The sequence below is a fragment of the Petaurus breviceps genome, unplaced genomic scaffold, assembly GCF_028583685.1.
Source record: "Petaurus breviceps papuanus isolate PSGF00001 unplaced genomic scaffold, PetGlider_PUasm1.0 490, whole genome shotgun sequence".
Lineage (NCBI taxonomy): Eukaryota > Metazoa > Chordata > Mammalia > Diprotodontia > Petauridae > Petaurus > Petaurus breviceps.
Genome location: NW_027186352.1, coordinates 9813852 through 9831484, shown reverse-complemented (window position 1 = coordinate 9831484; position 17633 = coordinate 9813852). Strand labels below are relative to the sequence as shown.

The window sequence follows — 17633 nt, the reverse complement described above, 5'->3', positions numbered from 1 at the left end:
ACGATCCAGCCATGGTTAACAGGATAGGAAATGTTCACTTGTTGCCATATTAGCTCAATTGGGAGGAGCAGTGAGGAGACCAGACAGCTCAGCTGTCCTTCTGAGGAGTTTCTGGATGGGTCAAGAGCCAATAAACCCACATCTCCTCACCTGCAGGGGTGTTTCCAAAGCAGAGTCATTTCACTGTTACAGTCAGACTAGTTGGGACCTTGGGAAAGGCATACTGAGGAAGGAAATGAAGAGGAAGCCAACAAAGCTGATGAAAATGAATAAAACTGGACCAGTTCTGGCAAGCTGACTGACTCCCTGTGTGAATATAATCCTAAGCCATCCCAACAGATGGAAATCTAGATTCAAAGAAGAGCAAAATGAAGGGGTGATCATTCATTTTTGCAAAACAAGTCACCCTGGGATTTCTGTAAAGAGACAGTTTCTCTGATGTAATTAAAACAGGCATCAAACTTAGGCAAATCTCTTTGCAAACTCTTCTGGAAAACGAAGTGGCTGAATCAAGCCTCCCAGCTCCCAGAAGAAGGTACAGGAGGAGACATACATTTTCTGGTGTGGGCAACAGGTTGATTTGTTTTGACCGTGCTTACTCATAATAAGGATACATTTTGTTTTGGGGGGGGGGTTTGAGTTTGTGGAAAACAATAGAAACGCATACAAAAAGACAAAAGAACATTGGCAAAATATTTAAAATACATAAAAATGAGGAAAATAAGCCAAAGGAAAGCCAAGGGGATTGAGCCAAGATGGTGGAGTAGCAAGAAGTACAGCCAAGCCTCCTTGCATTCCCAATCCCTTCAGACCAAGCCATCCCTGGGAAAACTAAGAGAAAATCATCATGAGTCATTTTTCCAGTCCAGGTCAGCAAAGAGAGACAGAGAAGGCTGTGGATGGAATAATAGTGATGCAGAGCATTCTAGTAGAGAGAGAGGCTATACGCCAGGTCAAGAAGTGGCCCTAGATCCAACAGAGGGGGCCCGATGAACCTGTCAATTGGCAGCCGTTATTCCCTGCTTAGTTCCACAGCACAGATCTAGGGGGAGGAGAGGAACAGCTCTTAGGAGTGGTATGCAGAGGTAAGGAGTTGCCACTGGGTCTAGAGTAAATGCCAGACAAGGAGAGCATTCAGAAACACATGGCCCAACCATGACCTGAATCTTAGGAACAGAGTAGCTTTCAGCCCATTCTGAAGCCTCCGACAGAACACTTCCAGATGAAAGGGAAACCTGCAGCTTTGTCCCTCTGAACGGGCAGAGCTTTTCAACTAGCTAATAGTGGCTGAGTCCAGCAGCAGAGCAAGCCCACACTTTTGTTTCTCGGTCTTAAAACCATGTCAGGAACTTTCAAAGCTCAGACTTTGACCAGGATCAGAATACTCTAGAGCAAGAGAGTTTGCAGGTCCTCAGACTGAGTTGTCCCTGAGGTCCTGGAGTAACTTAATATTTAACAGCCGAGGAAAGCATCAGCAGAATCAGTTCAGACATTCCCTCTACTAGTGTGCGCAGCTCATTCCTAACATAAGGTCCAAAGTCTGGAAGTAGGCTGGAAAAATGAGCAAACCAAAAAGAATCCCACCATGAAAAAAACTGTTAGCGTGACATGGAAAGTCGGGAACAAAACCAGAAGAAAAATATGGTTCCAAAGTAGCTGCAAGCAAAACTTTGAAGGAAACTACTGCTTGAGAATAAGTTCAATTAGAATTTTCTGAAAGAGATGGATCAAGAGGTTTTTAAATATCTTTTACGTAAATGTGAGCACTAGAGGAAAAAGTTGGAAAAGAAATGGGAGTTATAGAAGAAAGGATTGGAAAGTGAATGAACATTTTTGCATAAAAGGTTCAAAATCTTGCCCAAGAAACAAACTCCCTGATAATCACAGTGGACTAAATGATAAGGATAAAGGACAAGGAGTCCATGATACTTTAAGAAATATTAAAAACTATTCAAAAATAGGAAAAAAGAAGAAAATGTGAGGTATATCATATCAAAATCAATCATTTCCAACAGATTGAGAAAATTTAGGGATCATTGGACTACCTGAAATCCATGACCAAAAAGGACCTCAACATTATATTCCAAGAAATTTTAAAAGAAAAATGCCCAGATTTCTGAGAGCCACAGAGAAAAATGGAAATAGAAAACATCCACCAGTCACCTCCTGAGAGAAACTCACAAATGAAATCCCCAAGCAACATTATAACCAATATCCAGAGTCTCCAGGTCAAAGGAAAAAATACTGTGAGCAAATGAAAAGAGAGAATTTGAGGACCAAGAAGTCACGGTCAGGTTCATGCAAGACATAGCAGCCATTTGTATAATGGAGTGAATGACTTAGAATACAATATTCCATATGGCAAAACAAAGAGATATACAACCAAGAATAACGTACCAAGCAAAATTTAGTACAATTGTACAAGGAAAAATAAAGGATATTTAATGAAAGGGAGAATTTCTGAGGCTTCTTGATGAAAAGACCGAAGCTACATAGAAACTTTTAAGAGAAGACAGGAGTTGACAAGCATAAGAAGTTTTTCACATGAGTGAACAACGGGAAGGGACTAGACAAGGACAAACTGTTTACATTCTAACAAGGAGAGATAACACCCGCGTCCCCCCTGAACACTTTCATCATCCTTGTTGGTCACAGAGGGAGTCCATTTGGACAGAGACTTTGAAGAGGAGAATGCTTTGGGGAGGTAGTAAGGGATAGGAAGACTGGGGGAAATTATCTCACAGAATCAGGTGCACAAGTAGAAATTGATACAAACAGTGAGGAGGAGGAGAAAACACACACAACGTGAAGGCCAAAGATGAGGCTCCAGTCCCAGCTCCACCTTTGCCTTGCTGTGTGATGGTGAAAAAATTGCTTCCCCTCTCTGAACCTCAGTCTCCTAAGAGACATACATCATGAAACCCTGCATCAATGTGAGCTGTTACTATTAGGCACTTGATGTGGGATAGAGGAAAATAGAGCAAAGGCATTACAACATGCTTTTGACCTCCAGGAGCATGCAGTCTGGCTGCGGACATGAAGTCAGTGGCCATGGGGAAGTCAGTGAATTAGACAGCATCTGTTGCCTGTTTGGCATGTACAGGTTCTAAATCATACAATGAAGGGGTTGGGGCAGGGGAGTCAGGAGGGTTAAAGTATGAAAAGGAGGCCACTCCGTAGCTCAGTGGATAGAGCACTGGGGCTGGAGTCAGGAAGACCTAAATTCAAATCCTGCCTCACACAATCACTAGCTGTGTGATCCTGGGTGTGTCACTTAACCTCTGTTTGCCTTAATCAATTGAAGGAGGAAATGGTAAACCACTCCAGAATCTTGGCCAAGAACACCCCATCCCGGGTCATGAAGAGCCAGATAACTGAACAAAAACAACCAAAGCTCTTGGTCCTTTGACGGCTCTGTAGAAGATGAGAACGGACACTCACAGGAAACATGAATGGGGAGGGCAAGGCTTTGAAAGGCAGATCGGGGAGATTAGGAATGGATAAAGTAAGAACCAGGCAACCACGGAAGGTTTTTAAATAAGAGTGTATAAGCTGCATAGACCAATATCTAACACCCTACACCAGAATAAAGTCGAAATGGGTGCATGATCCAGGTATAAAGGCTGATACTGTAAACAGTCTGGGAGAGCAAGGAATAGCTTATCTGTCCGATCTATGGAGAAGGGAAGATTTTATGAAGAAACAAGAGTTAGAGAGCATTCTAAAATGCAAAATGGATCATTTTGATTACATTAAATTGAAAAGTTTCTGTACAAATAAAACCAATGTAACCAAGATTAAGAGGGAAGTGGAAAACTGGAAAAGATTTTTACAACCAGTGTCTCTGATAACGGCTGCATTTCTAAAATATGCAAAGAACTGAGTCAAACATATAAGAATACAAGTCATTCCCCAATTGATAAATGGTCAAAGGATATGAACAGGCAGTTCTCAAAAGATGAAATTAAAGATATCTATACGCATATGAAAAATGCTCTAAATCACTATTGATTGGAGAAATGAAAGTCAAAACAGCTCTGACGTACCACATCTCACCAGTCAGATTGACTAATATGACAAAACAGGAAAATGATAAATGCCGGAGAGGATGTGGAAAAATTGGGACACTAATGCATTGTTGGTGGAGTTGTGAACTGATCCAACCATTCTGGAGAGCATTCTGGAACTATGCCCAAAGGACTATAAGTAAGTGCATACCCTTTGACCCAGGAATGCCACCTCTAGGGCTAGCAGCTCTTTTTGTGGTGGCAAAGAATTGGAAATCAAGGGGATGCCCATCAACTGGGGAATGGCTGAGCAAGCGGTCATATATGAGTGTAATGAAATATTACTGTGCTATAAGAAATGAGGAGCAGACGGACTTCATAACAACATGGAGAGACTTAGACAAACTGATGCTGAGCGAGAAGAGCAGAACCAGGAGAAATCTCTACACGTATGTGTGACCACTAACAGTGATAGACTGGATTCCTCTCCGCAATGCAAGGCTATAAGACACCTCCAAAAGACTCATGATTGAAAGAGATTCACACATCCAGAGAAAGAGATGCAGAGTCTGCATGCAGAGTGAAACAAACTACCTGCTCTGTTTCTTTTTCTTGTTTTGTTTTGTTTCCTCTTTTCCACTGATCATTCCATCCATTAGAATCCTTCTTTACAAACTGACTCACGTTTAATGTGAAGGTATTTGTAGATCTTATATTTGAATGCGTGCCACCGTGATGGTGGTGGGGAGGGGGAGGGAGAGAAAATGTGAAACTCAAGGGACTGTGGAACAGAATGTTGTAAACTAAAAGTAAATACACAAATTGATTTTTAAAAAAGAGCGTATAAGCTGGCTTTTTTTCTGCCTTAGGGGAGGCCCATCCTATGACTATGATGCATGACATACACACGGGCCAGGACAAGAGTATCCTAATCAGTCTTCCCACCTCAAGGCTCTCTCTCCCCTAGTCCATCTGCCCCACAGCTGTCCAAGTGATATTCTGAAATATTATGTAAAAATATCAAAAGTGATATTCTTAAATGGTGCAGGTCTGATGTCAACTCTACTCACTCACTACACACCCCTGCTTCTTATTGCCTTGGAATCAAATACTTACTCCCATGTTTGGCTTTGAATACCTTTCCCAATCTGCCATCAACCTGCTGTCCTAGGCTCATCACACATGGCTCCCCTTCCTGATCTGCATGGCCCAGCCAAAGGAGAATCTTCTGTTTATTTCTCACACTTCTCCCATCCCTGTGCTTGGCCCCGTGCAGCCCTCATGCCTGGAGTCCTCCCTTCTCTACTTCTGTGCTTCTTGGAATCCCTACCTCCTTTCAGGGGCCATCTTCTCCACAAAGCCTTTCCGGATCTCCCTTAGAAGTAGCAACCCCTTTCTTAACCACCTTGTATTTATTTTGGGTGTTGTTCTGTACGGTATTCATTCCGTCTGTATTTGTCACGCCACAGACACTTACTAGCTATGGGACCCTGGGCAAAACAATTCAATAAATATTTATTAAGCACCAGGCATTGTGCTAAGTGATGAACACACAAATGAGAATGGTGGATAGCTCCTGCCCTCAAGGAGCTTACAATCTAATGCAGGGAAACCACTCCAGAATGGGAGCTGCTAAGCAGGGATGGAGGGCACCTGAGGGGAGGGCATCATGTCCTGTGGAGCCCAAAGCAAGCAGAGTTGCAGAGGAAGAGCACAGAGCAAGCTGGAAAGCCCAGGTCCTGCTCTCTATAAAGAAAAGTTTTGGGAGGAGGCCAGAGCTCCGCCTTCCAGCCCTCCAATCAGAAAGAAGAGAAGGCTGCGGGAGTGGAGAAGGGGCTGAATATTCAAAGTTGGTGAGATTTCAGGTGATTGATTTGTCCTGAAAGTCAGCAAGCCACTGGTCTGCCTCAGGCTCCTCATCTGTGAAATGGGGATATGATAGCACCCCCTCCCCTTAAAGAGCTCCGTAAATGCTAGTCATTGCGGTGGTTGTTATTGGTGCTGCCACCTTCGTGACGAGTTGTGAGGATCAAATCAGAGAACATTTGTAAAATGCTTCACAAGTCTTCAAGGTAGATAACAATAGCTAGACATTCTCACTGTCATGGAATATCAAAGCAGAAATTGAGTCGAAAAGGTCTAATTATGTAATTAGACAGGAGGAACGTAGCATTTTCTTTTCCTCGTAAATAAATACAATATAGAGTTGGTTCAAAATATTGGAGAAAAAGAATGGATAAACAAAGGAATGAATGGGGAAGTTTTTATGAAGCTCCTACTATGAGTCACTGGCCAAGGCACCGGAGTATACAGTCTAACCATAAGGGGAGGGACCAGGTGGCCCGCTGGAAACAGGGCCAGCAAAGCTGTAAACTAAGGATTCCAGATAAATCGCTGATTTGCATCAGTGGAAGGCCTTTCCACAGTAGGAGTTCCATCTACCTAGGAAATCACAGACCTAGATCCAAAAGATATAAAATCCTGAAGTAGAGGGACTTCGATGAAGCATCTGCTGCAGAGTTCTGCACCTTAGGAGCCCACAGAAGGGCCACAGAGGGCTGTGTGGGACTCCCCCAAGCTACAACGAAGATACACCCCTAAGTCCATTAGGAAGCCTTCTAGGGTAACAACTACTGGGATGTCCATGTTGTGAATAGACAGAGGCCTGTTCCATACTGAAAGCAGGAGGAAGCCGGAATTTGTGATGGCTGGCCTGGGTCACCCCCAGCACTGCCTGAAACCAGTCTGCCCCACGGAGCATCTATTTATAGGAAGAGTTCTTCAGGTGGAGAAATTCCAGAACTTCCTAAAGGAAAATATGCAGCAAGATTCTCGCCCCTTCTACCCCTCCCCACTCCCACCGGCTTCCTGTTATTTCTAAAATGTTTCGAGATTCCAGTGTCATAGACACTGTGTGACAGACTCCAAAGGATCCTGGTTTGAAGCAGCAGACTGGGACAGAGCCAATTCTCTTCCCATTATCAGAGTTTAAGCTTGGTGCTGTCCAATGTTTGCAAGGCCACACTTAGTTCTATGGAAAAAAAAAAAAGGCTTTTCTTCAGCCCCTCCAAGGCTTCGGCCATCTGCCCATGTGAGTAACCTGCCTTCACTTTAGAGAACCCTCCTCAGTGAAATGGGCATTTGCCAAATGCCTCCCCTTTGCCGATTATCTCCACTGACCCCAAGTGGAAACTGTGCTTCCGTGTTATTTCACCCACTGGCACTTGAGAACCAGACAGATCAATCAAAATCAACTCTCAGGTCTTTTCTTGCTCAAAAATTCTACACTTGTCTTTTCCTTCACTTTTAAAGCCAAGAAACCAAAAATGTGGGTGGAAATTTCATTATTTTTTTAAGGAAAATAGTAGAAAGCTGGAGTCATTTTACTCCTTGGTCAAGTTTTGACTCACTTGGATAAAATGTATTTTATACAAATCACATTCAGTTCTCACTCTCTGGGTAAATTTAGTGCACAGGCACCTACTTTGGAAAGAGGCACCACCTACTTTTTGGACTGGATGATAGCAAAAATGGGCTACCAAAAATTTTGGAGAAAAATGTCAAAGATTTCCCCCTGTTCATAAGCTTCCTTTTTTCAAGGGACCCTACAAGGACTTCGAGGATACATGTGTGCAATGTAAATTAGAAGAAAATGTCCATCTTAGGACGTGGGGTTTTTTCTAGACCTTCCCCATGGCCCCAGCTCATGGGTTACCACACAGAGAGATGGGAAAACATAGAATCATTGTAGTCACAGTCGAAGTTGCTATTGCTACATGTTCATAAGAAATAAAGGAATGTCACTAAATCCCTCATTTCATCCTCATGCCAATCCTGTGAGCAAAGGAACATTCTCATTTTGTGGAATGAGGAAACTGAGGCCTAAAGGGCAAGTGACTTGACCAAGGTCACATAGCCATCTTTGGCAAAGCCATGTGTTAGCCTATGTGCAGAGTTCTTCCTGAAGGAGCATAGACTTGAAGTCTATATGCCACACACTTAACTCTGAGTTTACCAAGCATTCCTGATACTTTTCCACTGAGCAGCTACATTCAGTATTTTCTAATGCTGCCCCTAAGACTTTTTTTGTTTGGTGCCAGAAGATAGGACAAGGAATGATGCTTTAGAAACATTAGAAGCCACGAGAAGCATGGATGCACCAGACACTCAAGGGAACACTGGGGTTCTGATGACTCTTCTTGTGCATTCAAGGACAGGTGAGACAGAGGAAGTCTGTAACTCACAGGACAGAGAATCCTCACTATTGCGGATGCTTCTTCTGAGAGTGAAGTCAGAGAAGAAAGATCAAATCAATTGGATGGAGCTGCTGTGGCCATCCCAGGAAATCAAGGCAAACCAAACAAAAACCACAGCTTTTCCAAACCATGGTAGGACCTGTGTGCTTTGAAGAAATATTAGGAGAAGAAAAAGAAAAGACTGAGCCACTCATGGAGGAGGAAACCCACCCGATGAATATTAAACAATGTGAAGTCCACTCCAGCCACAGGCATCTGCCTTGGTCCTAAAGAAAGCACGGTGGAGATGCCTTCATCCAGGAGACTCTGGGATCCTGTGCTGTGGTGCAGCTGGGCATGAGCCCCATCATTCCCTGGCTGACCTGGAGTGGAAAGGTTCTTACTACCTCATGAGACAGTCCATTCCAATCTGGGATAGTTCTGTCTGCCAGGAAGTTCTTCCTTACAGCAATGCCCAAGCAGCTTCTATATTGCCCCAAGCATAGGACACATCTCTGCTGTTATTCTGTCCCCCAAACCTAATACCCCACTGAAGATTCTCCAGGACCCATAGGAAAGGGACAAGTCCCACGGATAGTTTGCCCAGAGGCAGCAGGCAAGCGAGGAGTTAAGAGATGCGACAGGATGCCATTGGGATGTGAATCTCACAAATGCAAAGGTGTTTAGAGGAAGTTCTCCAATGCTGGTGTGCCCCATTGAGTCCCTCTTCTCTCATTTTTGAAGAGGACCTATGACATTGTTTAATTCAGCTGAGAAGGATGACAAAGGTACAAGAGCCAGTTATAGTCTGGGAAGAAAGCCCCTGAGCAGCAGGTGCCAGCCATACTGGGCACAGAGTCAGCAAGGAAGTCTGCCTCCAACACCCACTAACTGTGTGTTGAGGAAGTCACTTTACCTTCTGCCTGCCTCAGTTTCCTTAACTGTAAAATTGGAATAATAATGATAACTAGCATTTATATCATGCTTTAAGCTTTATAAATACTGTCTCATTTGATCTTCCCATCAACCCTGAAAGAAAGGGGCTGTTATCATCCCCATTTCACAGATGAGGAAACTGAGACTGAGAGAAAAGGGACTTCCCCAGCATCACACAGCTAGAATATGGCTGAGGCAGGATTTGAACTTGGGTCTCCCTTACTCTAGCTTCAGGGTTTTCACCGCTGCATCTCTAAACAGTTTCAATAATAAGACCAGCACTTAGCTCACAGGGCTGTTGTAAGGATCCCCAGATGATTTGGGGCTTAGTGATTGGTTTTATTTCCAGCCTCCGTAGTTTCCTGCTGTGGCCAAAGATCCGGCCCTTTCTGCTAAATCCGTTGTCAAACGTTCCCGATGTGCTGAGGTCGGGTTTCCACCAAACAGCAGGCAGACCCTTCCTCTACCCTCCGGTGCCATCTTGGTTGTCTTTCTCTCTGGGTAGGGCAGCTGGAGTAGGCAGAGCCTCTGAACATGAGGATCACCTCGACACCCCAAGGAGGAGTCAGAGGAGGACTGGAAAGGATGCCTGAAAGACCCCCATTAATCAAGCCCAGGCAGCTCTTCAGCTGGCAAGCAAGTGGCTTCACCAGCTGTTTCCATCTCTCTCCCCACACGGAGACATGGGCTGCCATCCTGGCCTCCTCTCTCCAGTCCGTTTCAGTCGGGTTGTCCTCCGTCCTGTTCAGTCCTGCAGCTGCCACAGCAGAGATGAGGTAGGCGTGCAGGAAAGCCAGCTGTCCGGTGGCCTCTCCGTGATGGAGGAAGCCCCAGACCCGAGGACGAGTGGGCTCAGTGTGTGGACTGCATGTGTTCCTAAGAGAGCTGATTCAATATACAGAAATTCCTTTTCCCTACAGCTTGTGCCATGTATTCCACACTTAGAACTGTACCTGAGTTTCTGCTTAAATATACCATAAAGTTTACCAGAAAGCAAAGTCTCAAATCATACATTACAGTTTCAGAGCTAAAAGGAACCTGAGAGGTCACCTAGACCAGCCCCCTCAACTTTGAGTTGAGGAAATTTAGCCCCAAAGGGGAAACTGACTTGCTCAAGGCCCTGGGGGAAGTGGAGAGCCAGAGCCTGGGACCCCCAGGATCACACTCTTTCTACATTTTGCCTTCAGAGTCAGAGTGAGGATTTGAATCTAGGTCCTCTGACCCCCAAAACAATCTTACTCCATGATGAAGTCCAAATAAGGACTTGCTTTGGAGTTAAAGGAGCTTGGTTCAAATCCCACTACTTTCCCTACCTGTACAGCCTTGGATAAATCATGACCTCTCTGCCGCTCAGATTCCTCCACTGTAAAATGAGGGAGACAAACTAAATGATCTCTAAGCACCCTTCCAGCTCTCAATATTGTATCTTATAGTGGTCTGGGCCTGGGTCTCCCCCTTCTAGACCATGAGCTATATGAGAGCAGACGTTGTGTCTTACCTAAACAGGTATCTTCTCCACCATCCAATAGAGTGCTCTGCATACAACAGGTATTTAACAAATATTTGCTTAATGAATGAATTACTCAAGTGCATGAAACCATCCTTGTTCTGAAAATGGGATAAGAAGTGACCCAGTGATGAAGAAACAAGAAGGAAATTAAATAAAAGGTCATTAAGTGCCCAGAGGAGAGAAGTGAAACTTTGTAAATGAGATGTGGTTAAGGAGTGAAATAAACAACAGGTACGGGTCAGTTAGCAGATAAACCTTCATTTGGAGCAAGAGTTCAGTGTCCATAAAGCAAAGCTATTGAAACCTTCTTTTCAAAGGCACCTGAAGTGACTGAATTGTACTGTCCCCCAAAGTTGTGTCCTTAGCAGCCACATCAGAACACACTGTCTGTGAGCACTTTCAGCAGGATATAGCCCTTATAGAAGTCTTTGAAAAAGTTAGTCTGACAATGTACAGAAAACGCTTTCTAAAATGTTCCAAGTCCATCCTATCATTTGTCACCTCAGTCCCAGTGAGAGCTGATATAAAAGACCCTGCTCACCGAGTACGGGTTTGCCCAACTCCCCAGGGAGGGCAGCCAAAGAGCCTCCATATCAGACATTTGCTATAAAAGAAACATCTGAAAACGTTTCCCACACCACTTGTCCTGTCTTCACAAATGGCGGATGATACAGCAACCATTTAGCTCAAGAAGGACTCACTTCTGAGACTTGGATACAGAAAGTGAAGTTGTTTTTTATTAAACAGCCCTAATCGCGTCCAATAGCTCAGTAAGAGACTCAATACAAATATTTTTTCTTCCTTTGATGAAACGACTTTAAGTACACAAAGATTTTCCTGTGTGTCCTCCGCTGCTACAAATTTTAACCATAAAAAATTGCATTTCCACAGTTCCACAGTGCCTGACAGAAGCACCAACACACTCACATAGAAATAGGGCCACTTAACTGTTCACAAGGCTCTCTGCAGGTTGCAAAGTGACTTAGAAAACTACGTATTAACATCACCTATGTGTGTGACATTGTATTTTTATCTATTTTGTTAAAACACTCCCCAATTTCATTTTCATCTGGTTCGGGGCTACTCAGGAGTGCTGGATACCTCTGCTCTCTAGTTCCCTCCCAAGGGCTCACCCTGATTCCCCCTCAGTAACTTTTACCTCTGGCTTCCAGGGACCCTCTTCTTTGTTCCCCTCTACTGACCAGATCATGAAACACTGTGTAGCAGAGCCATCCTTATCAGTGTTCTAACATCCTACTAAGACTGAGTTCCATGGGGCCAGGGATAATATCCTATCTACACTTAGTATGTCCCCCAGCATGCAGTAGGTGCTTAATAAATGTTTCTTGTTGTTTATGTAGTAGGTTTATAATGATCCCCACTTTACAGATGAGGAAACTGAGGCTCAGAGAGGTTTCCTGACTTGCCCAGGGTCACAGTCAGGAACCTCAGTCTTCCTCCTGACTTCACTCTGGGGCCTGAGCTGCCTCGGTGACAATGGCTATACAGGAAATATGTGGGAGTTTCTTTAGACTTCAGACATGGGTTCTTAACCTGGGGCCATGGACTCCCAAGAGATCCATGGATACTTTTGGGGGTCCATGAATTTGGATGGAAAAGATATATTTTTATTTCCACTAATCTTTGGTTTCCTTTGTAACCCCGTGAATTTTATTTTATGTATTTAAAACCATGATTCTGTGGAGTTCATAGACTTTGCCCAACTGCTAATGGGCTCCACCATGCAAACGGGGTTCAAAATGATGATGCACAGGGTTGGGACTTAAGCGTCCCCAATGAAGGCAGAAGAAGAACGCAAAAACACAAAGTAGAATTTAAGTATTGGATACGCATGTCATTAGAGGGCTGGCCATTTGTTATATTGGAAACTTCAGATGGCAACACTCCCTCCGTGAAGCAGATCGCCCTCCATTCCCAGCTTCTCACGGCAGAGCTGCCTTTGGCTCCCATGGATCACGGAGCTTGTGCAGGTTCCCCATAGCTAGTAAGTGCCAGAAGCCAGACTTAAAGCCTGCCTCTGCATTCTGGGTTTGGGCCTGGCCACTCTACTGCTTCTTTTAAGAATTGGGTGGGAAAATAAAAGTCCTACTGGGCATTTGGGTATTTACTTAATTGAAGTTTCCAAGGGCTGGGATGAAAGGTCCTGGCCTTGACTCAATTGAAGGACAGATGCCCCCAACATTTGGAGGCCAAGGGCCCAATCTTTAGAAAGAAGATGTCATTTTAAAACCCATCTCGTCAGTTAGACTGTCAACAGTTTAGGGGGAGGAGGAAGCTAGAGGAGCCACAAAGCAAGGACATTTGGCAAACACTGGGGGCAAAGGATCCAACAAAGACCTTTCAGGGTTATACCAACTGTGGTCCAGTACAGGAGCTGGTGGTTTCTCTTCTGTTAAATGAGGGGGGGGGGGCTGGACTAGATGGACCCTAAGGTCCCTTCCAGTTTCCTCCCTGGGATAGGATTTAAAAATGGAAAGAACCTGAGAGAGAATCTATCCATCCTTTCATTTTACAGACGGAGAAACTGAGGCCTAGAGAGAGTAAGTTTTGCTCAAGATCTCAAGGTAGTAAGTGGAGGACAGGTATTCAAACTCAAGTTCTCTGATAGCAGGAGGCCCCATCAGGTCTCCCATCCAGAGGTCAAATCCCAAATGAACATTTTCTAAAAGGATGCTGAGGTTAGGGTGGTCTCACATCCACTGGTGGGATTCCTGTCTGGGTGGAAAGCCATTTCTCAGAAAACTCTCAAAGGACAAATTCTCACAAGACATCTTCCTTCCAATGGAATCAATCCCTTTCCCAAGTGTATTTATTTTCAAAAGCCTGTGGCTGAGTCCCCTGAAATAAAGCCTGTTCCTTTGGGCTTCAAGAGCTAGTCCCTTCCTCACTGGGTCCAGTGATGGGCCCCAGGAAGGGCCCACCTCTCTGATTCCCTCTGTGTGTGTGTCTGTTTATCTTTGCTTCTCTCCTTCTTTCTGTCTGTCACACACACACACACACACACACACACAATGGAATGATGGTGCCCCTAGTGGTACTAAGGCATCAGGTCATTTTGAAGGCTCAGTCTTTCTAAGAGGCACTTCTTGCATGGGGCCTTCCATTAGGTGTCTGCTAACGTCAGCAGAAACTGTAGAAGTGTGTCCTTAGAAAGACCTACATTTCACAACACAGAAGCCCCAGGCCATGGTTATCCACGTCCTGGCCCCCAATATATTCACCTTTCTAAACATTCTGGGTTCCCCACAAATGACTTTGGGTTGAGTGCTCTGTTTACAGATCAATGATTGGGGCCTAAAAGGGACCTTGGGGGCTGTTTCACAGAAGAGAGTCTGAGCAGGGTTAGGTGACCTTGCCAACATCACACAAATATTAGAAACTGAGATGGAATTTGAACATGGGTCCTCTAGTTCCCGCCTGCCCATTGCAGGCTGCCTCAGATAGTACATTGGCATCTTGAGCTGGAGGAGACTTTAGAGACCATTCAGCTTGTCTTCCCCCCAGATTTACAGATAGAGAAACTGAGGCCTGGAGAGGAAAAGAGTTTTGGCTGAAGCCATACAGCAGACCTGGGTTCTGAAACCAGGTCTGCGGCCTCAAAGAGCTCTGTGGGCCAGGTGCCAGATTGAGGTGAGAGGGACTGTGAAAGGTCAGAAGGCCTGGGGATTTAGGGTAGAAATGGTGGCAGGTAGCCTCAGCTAAAGGCTGATGGAAATGAAGACAACTTGAGAAACACTTGATCATCCCTGTCACTGGAAAGCTGCAATACAGGTTTCAAAAATCCTTTAAAAAAAGTGCCCTTCAAGCCCCAAGCTTCTGTGCAGTGATGTATACCTACCCAGGAATGGGCTCCCTGGCCACTGCTCACTCTGGCCAGGGATGATCCGTGGGTGGGGGCAGGGAGGAGACAGAGCTGAGGAGGGGCTTAGGCCAGAGAGCCCCAGGAAGGGGGAGCCCCTTGGCCAAGGCCCGGCCCTGCATCCATCCTGTAAGGGAGAGCAATGGGGTTGGGGAGACAGGCAGGCCAAGGATCATGGATCCAGAGCCCCTCAGAGACCACACAGGCTAACCCAATGGAGGGGGGCATAGGGAAGGAGGTTTGAATCTGGAATTCCAGAAATGGAAGGGAACTTGGAGAATCAGGAAAACCTGAGTTCAAATCCAGTCTGAGGCACTTACTAGTGGTGTGACCCTGGACAAGTCACTTGATCCCTGTTTGCCCCAGTTTCCTTATCTCTAAAGGGGAGATAGTAACTGCACCTACTTTCCAGGGCTCTTGTGAGGATCAATGGCAATAATATTTGTAAAGTGCTTAGCACATAGTGGGTACTATTTAAATGCTTGTTCCTTTTCTTTTACAGAGGAGGAAACTGAGGCCCAAGGCTGGGGAGGTGACAAGGACAAAAGGGTAGGAAGAAGCATTACCAATGGGATTTGCTCCAGGACTGACTCTCGAAGGAGAGATGGTGACCACCAAGCCAGCAACCTGAAACTTCAGTGTCTGGACTCTGGGGAGGCAGGGAGGGAACATGGGAGGAAGGGAGGGAGGACAGGAGGCAGAAGGGAGGGGGACAGGAGGGGGGAGGGAGGACAAGAGGTAGGAGGGAGGGAGGAGAGGAGGCAGAAGGGAGAGAGGACAGGAGGCAGAAGGGAGGGGGGACAGGAGGGGGGAGGGACAGAGGGCTTCAACAAATGAATGAATGTTGATTGATTGACAGGAAGGAAGGGGCTTCCAGAGGAGGAAGTTGGGACTGTCCTGGTTGGAAGGGGGGTAGGTGTCAGGGTCAAAGCTGTGGGGGAGGGACAAGGGGAGGTAGAGGGGCTTCCAGGGCCCCCTGACATGTGCCACTCTGACTGCTCACCCAGATGGCAAACAGGAGGGAGAAATGGGTGCTACCCAGGGGTAATCTGGCTGGCTCCAGGAACCCTGGCCTCTCACTGTGGCCTGGCAGGACAGCAGGGCCTTCTATGGGTCATCGTACCCCAGACCTCTCTGAGAGACTCCCTCCCTCTCTCCTGGACAGCTGGAGGAGTGGAAAGTGCCCCAGTCTTCTCCTTGCCAGCCCCTTCCCCTGCCCGGGCTTCATTTGCCCCATCCGAGAAATGGGGTGGGGGTGGGGAGATGGGGACGGACTACCTCCAAGACTGTCCTTTTCAGGTCTGACACGCCATGGGGGGGGTGGTCTCTTTAGACCCCTTAGTACCTTCCGTACCCACACCCGATAACAAAAAGTGCAACTCGGCTAGAGGAGAATCATTTAAGAGTTTTAGGCAGGCGCTGCAGAACCCTAGCTAACCTCTTCATTTTATGGAGGGGGAAACTGGGGGCTAGACAGGAACGGACCTTACCCAGCCTCACACCGAGAAGTCCGAACCTAGCTTTAGAGATGGAAGGGGACGTAGAAGTCACTTCATCCGAACCTTTTCATTTTACAGATGGGGAAACTGAGACCCAGAGAGGGGAAGGCGCTTTCCTGTGGCCACAAAGCAAAGGAGGGATTCGAATCCTAGTCTTATGACTGTCCCCCAGAAGTGGAATCCCAAGTCCCATGCCTGGCACGTAGAGAAAGAAAACCAGGAAGGCGTCACGTCCGACCTACTCAATGTCTGGGCGAGGACAATGAGTCCAGTCGGCTTTTGGGGACCTGAGCTGAACCCTGTCACTCCCCTCATGCTACTATGTATATTTGGGCAGGTCCCTGACCTGCGCCTCAGTTTCCCCATCTGTCAAATGAGGAGGTGGACTAGAGGTCCACCCAAAGTCCCTTCCCGGTGTGAATTTGTGAGCCCTCCTCCATCCTGGGGAGTCCCAGACTGAGTCCTGGGAGGCGGCGTGGACGCGGCAGCAGCTCAGGGGAGGTATTAGGGGCGCGCTTGGGAAAGTTTCGGGGAAGCTGCACTGGAGAAAAGTTTGCGGGAAGAAACCTGGTAGGAACTGAGGAGCCAGCGAGGCAGGGGAGGGCAGAACAGGCGTCCAGCCGGCGTGAGACTGATGGCCGGTGGACGGTTAGGGGCCAGGTCCCTGGGGGCTTACCTTGGGCTGTGCAGGCCGCCCGGAGCAGCAGCAACAGCAGCAACTGGGGCAGCAGCCGCGGCGCTGTCCCGCACCAGCTCTGGCTCCGGGTCCGAGGACCGGGTGCCCAAGACAGCGGGCACATCGTCGGGACGCACGTTCAGTCTCCCCTGGCCTCCTTTGGGGGCTCAGAGGGAGGGCAGCGCCATGGGGCGCGGGGGGGCGAGCGGGGTCCTGGGTCCGGGGTCCGGGCTGGGGGCGATCAGCGGCGAGCCTGGGCGGGCGCCCGCATCCCAGCCCGCCGGCTCAGTGGCCACAAGCGCTGGCTCTGTCCGGGAGCGGCGGGTGGGGGCCTAGGGGAGCGGGGGCGTGGACGCCCGCCTTGGGCCGGGGGAGCCTGCTGGAGACAGTGGGCGGCGAGCACTGTGGCCGGCGGGCGGGCGGCGTGTGGAGCCCTGGGCCGGGCCGGCCCGTCGGGGAAGGAGAAGGATGGGGATGGGGACTGGGAGGGGCGGTGGGAAGAGGAGGAGGAGGATAGGGAGGAGCCCCCAGGGCCCCGCCCCCCAGGCCCCCGGCCCCGCCTAGCACAGAGACCCTGGGCCAACTTTTACAATCCTCTTGACAATGGAACAAATTAGCTGCCTCGGGCCGCGGGGTCCTAGAGGAGGCCGTCTGCAGGCCCCGCCCCTTGGCCCTCCACCTCCTAGCCCCCCGCCCCCCAATCCCCGGCCTCGGGGGGCCGGCAGCAGCTGCTCAGAAGACCGCCCCCCTCCTTCCCCCGTGCGCCTGCCCAGGAAGGCTGCCAGGCGCGCCGGGCCGCCCCGATCCGCCTCTCCTCCCGCCCCCACGGGGGGCACACAGCTAGATGATGTGGCTCCGGGGCTCAGGGAGGAATTCCTCCTCCTCCTCCT

At 47.6% G+C, this 17633-nt stretch overlaps 1 protein-coding gene across 1 annotated transcript in view; it reads right to left on the bottom strand.

The window, feature by feature from the left end:
* Window positions 1-17027, bottom strand: part of ADAM12 (ADAM metallopeptidase domain 12) — a 382969-nt gene extending 365942 nt beyond the window's left edge. The window contains exon 1 of the mRNA XM_069101636.1: window positions 16744-17027. Coding sequence (XP_068957737.1) covers window positions 16744-16867 — 124 coding nt within the window. The 5' untranslated portion in view covers window positions 16868-17027. The remainder of the gene's footprint in view (window positions 1-16743) is intronic.
* Between the last annotated feature and the right edge of the window lie 606 nt (window positions 17028-17633).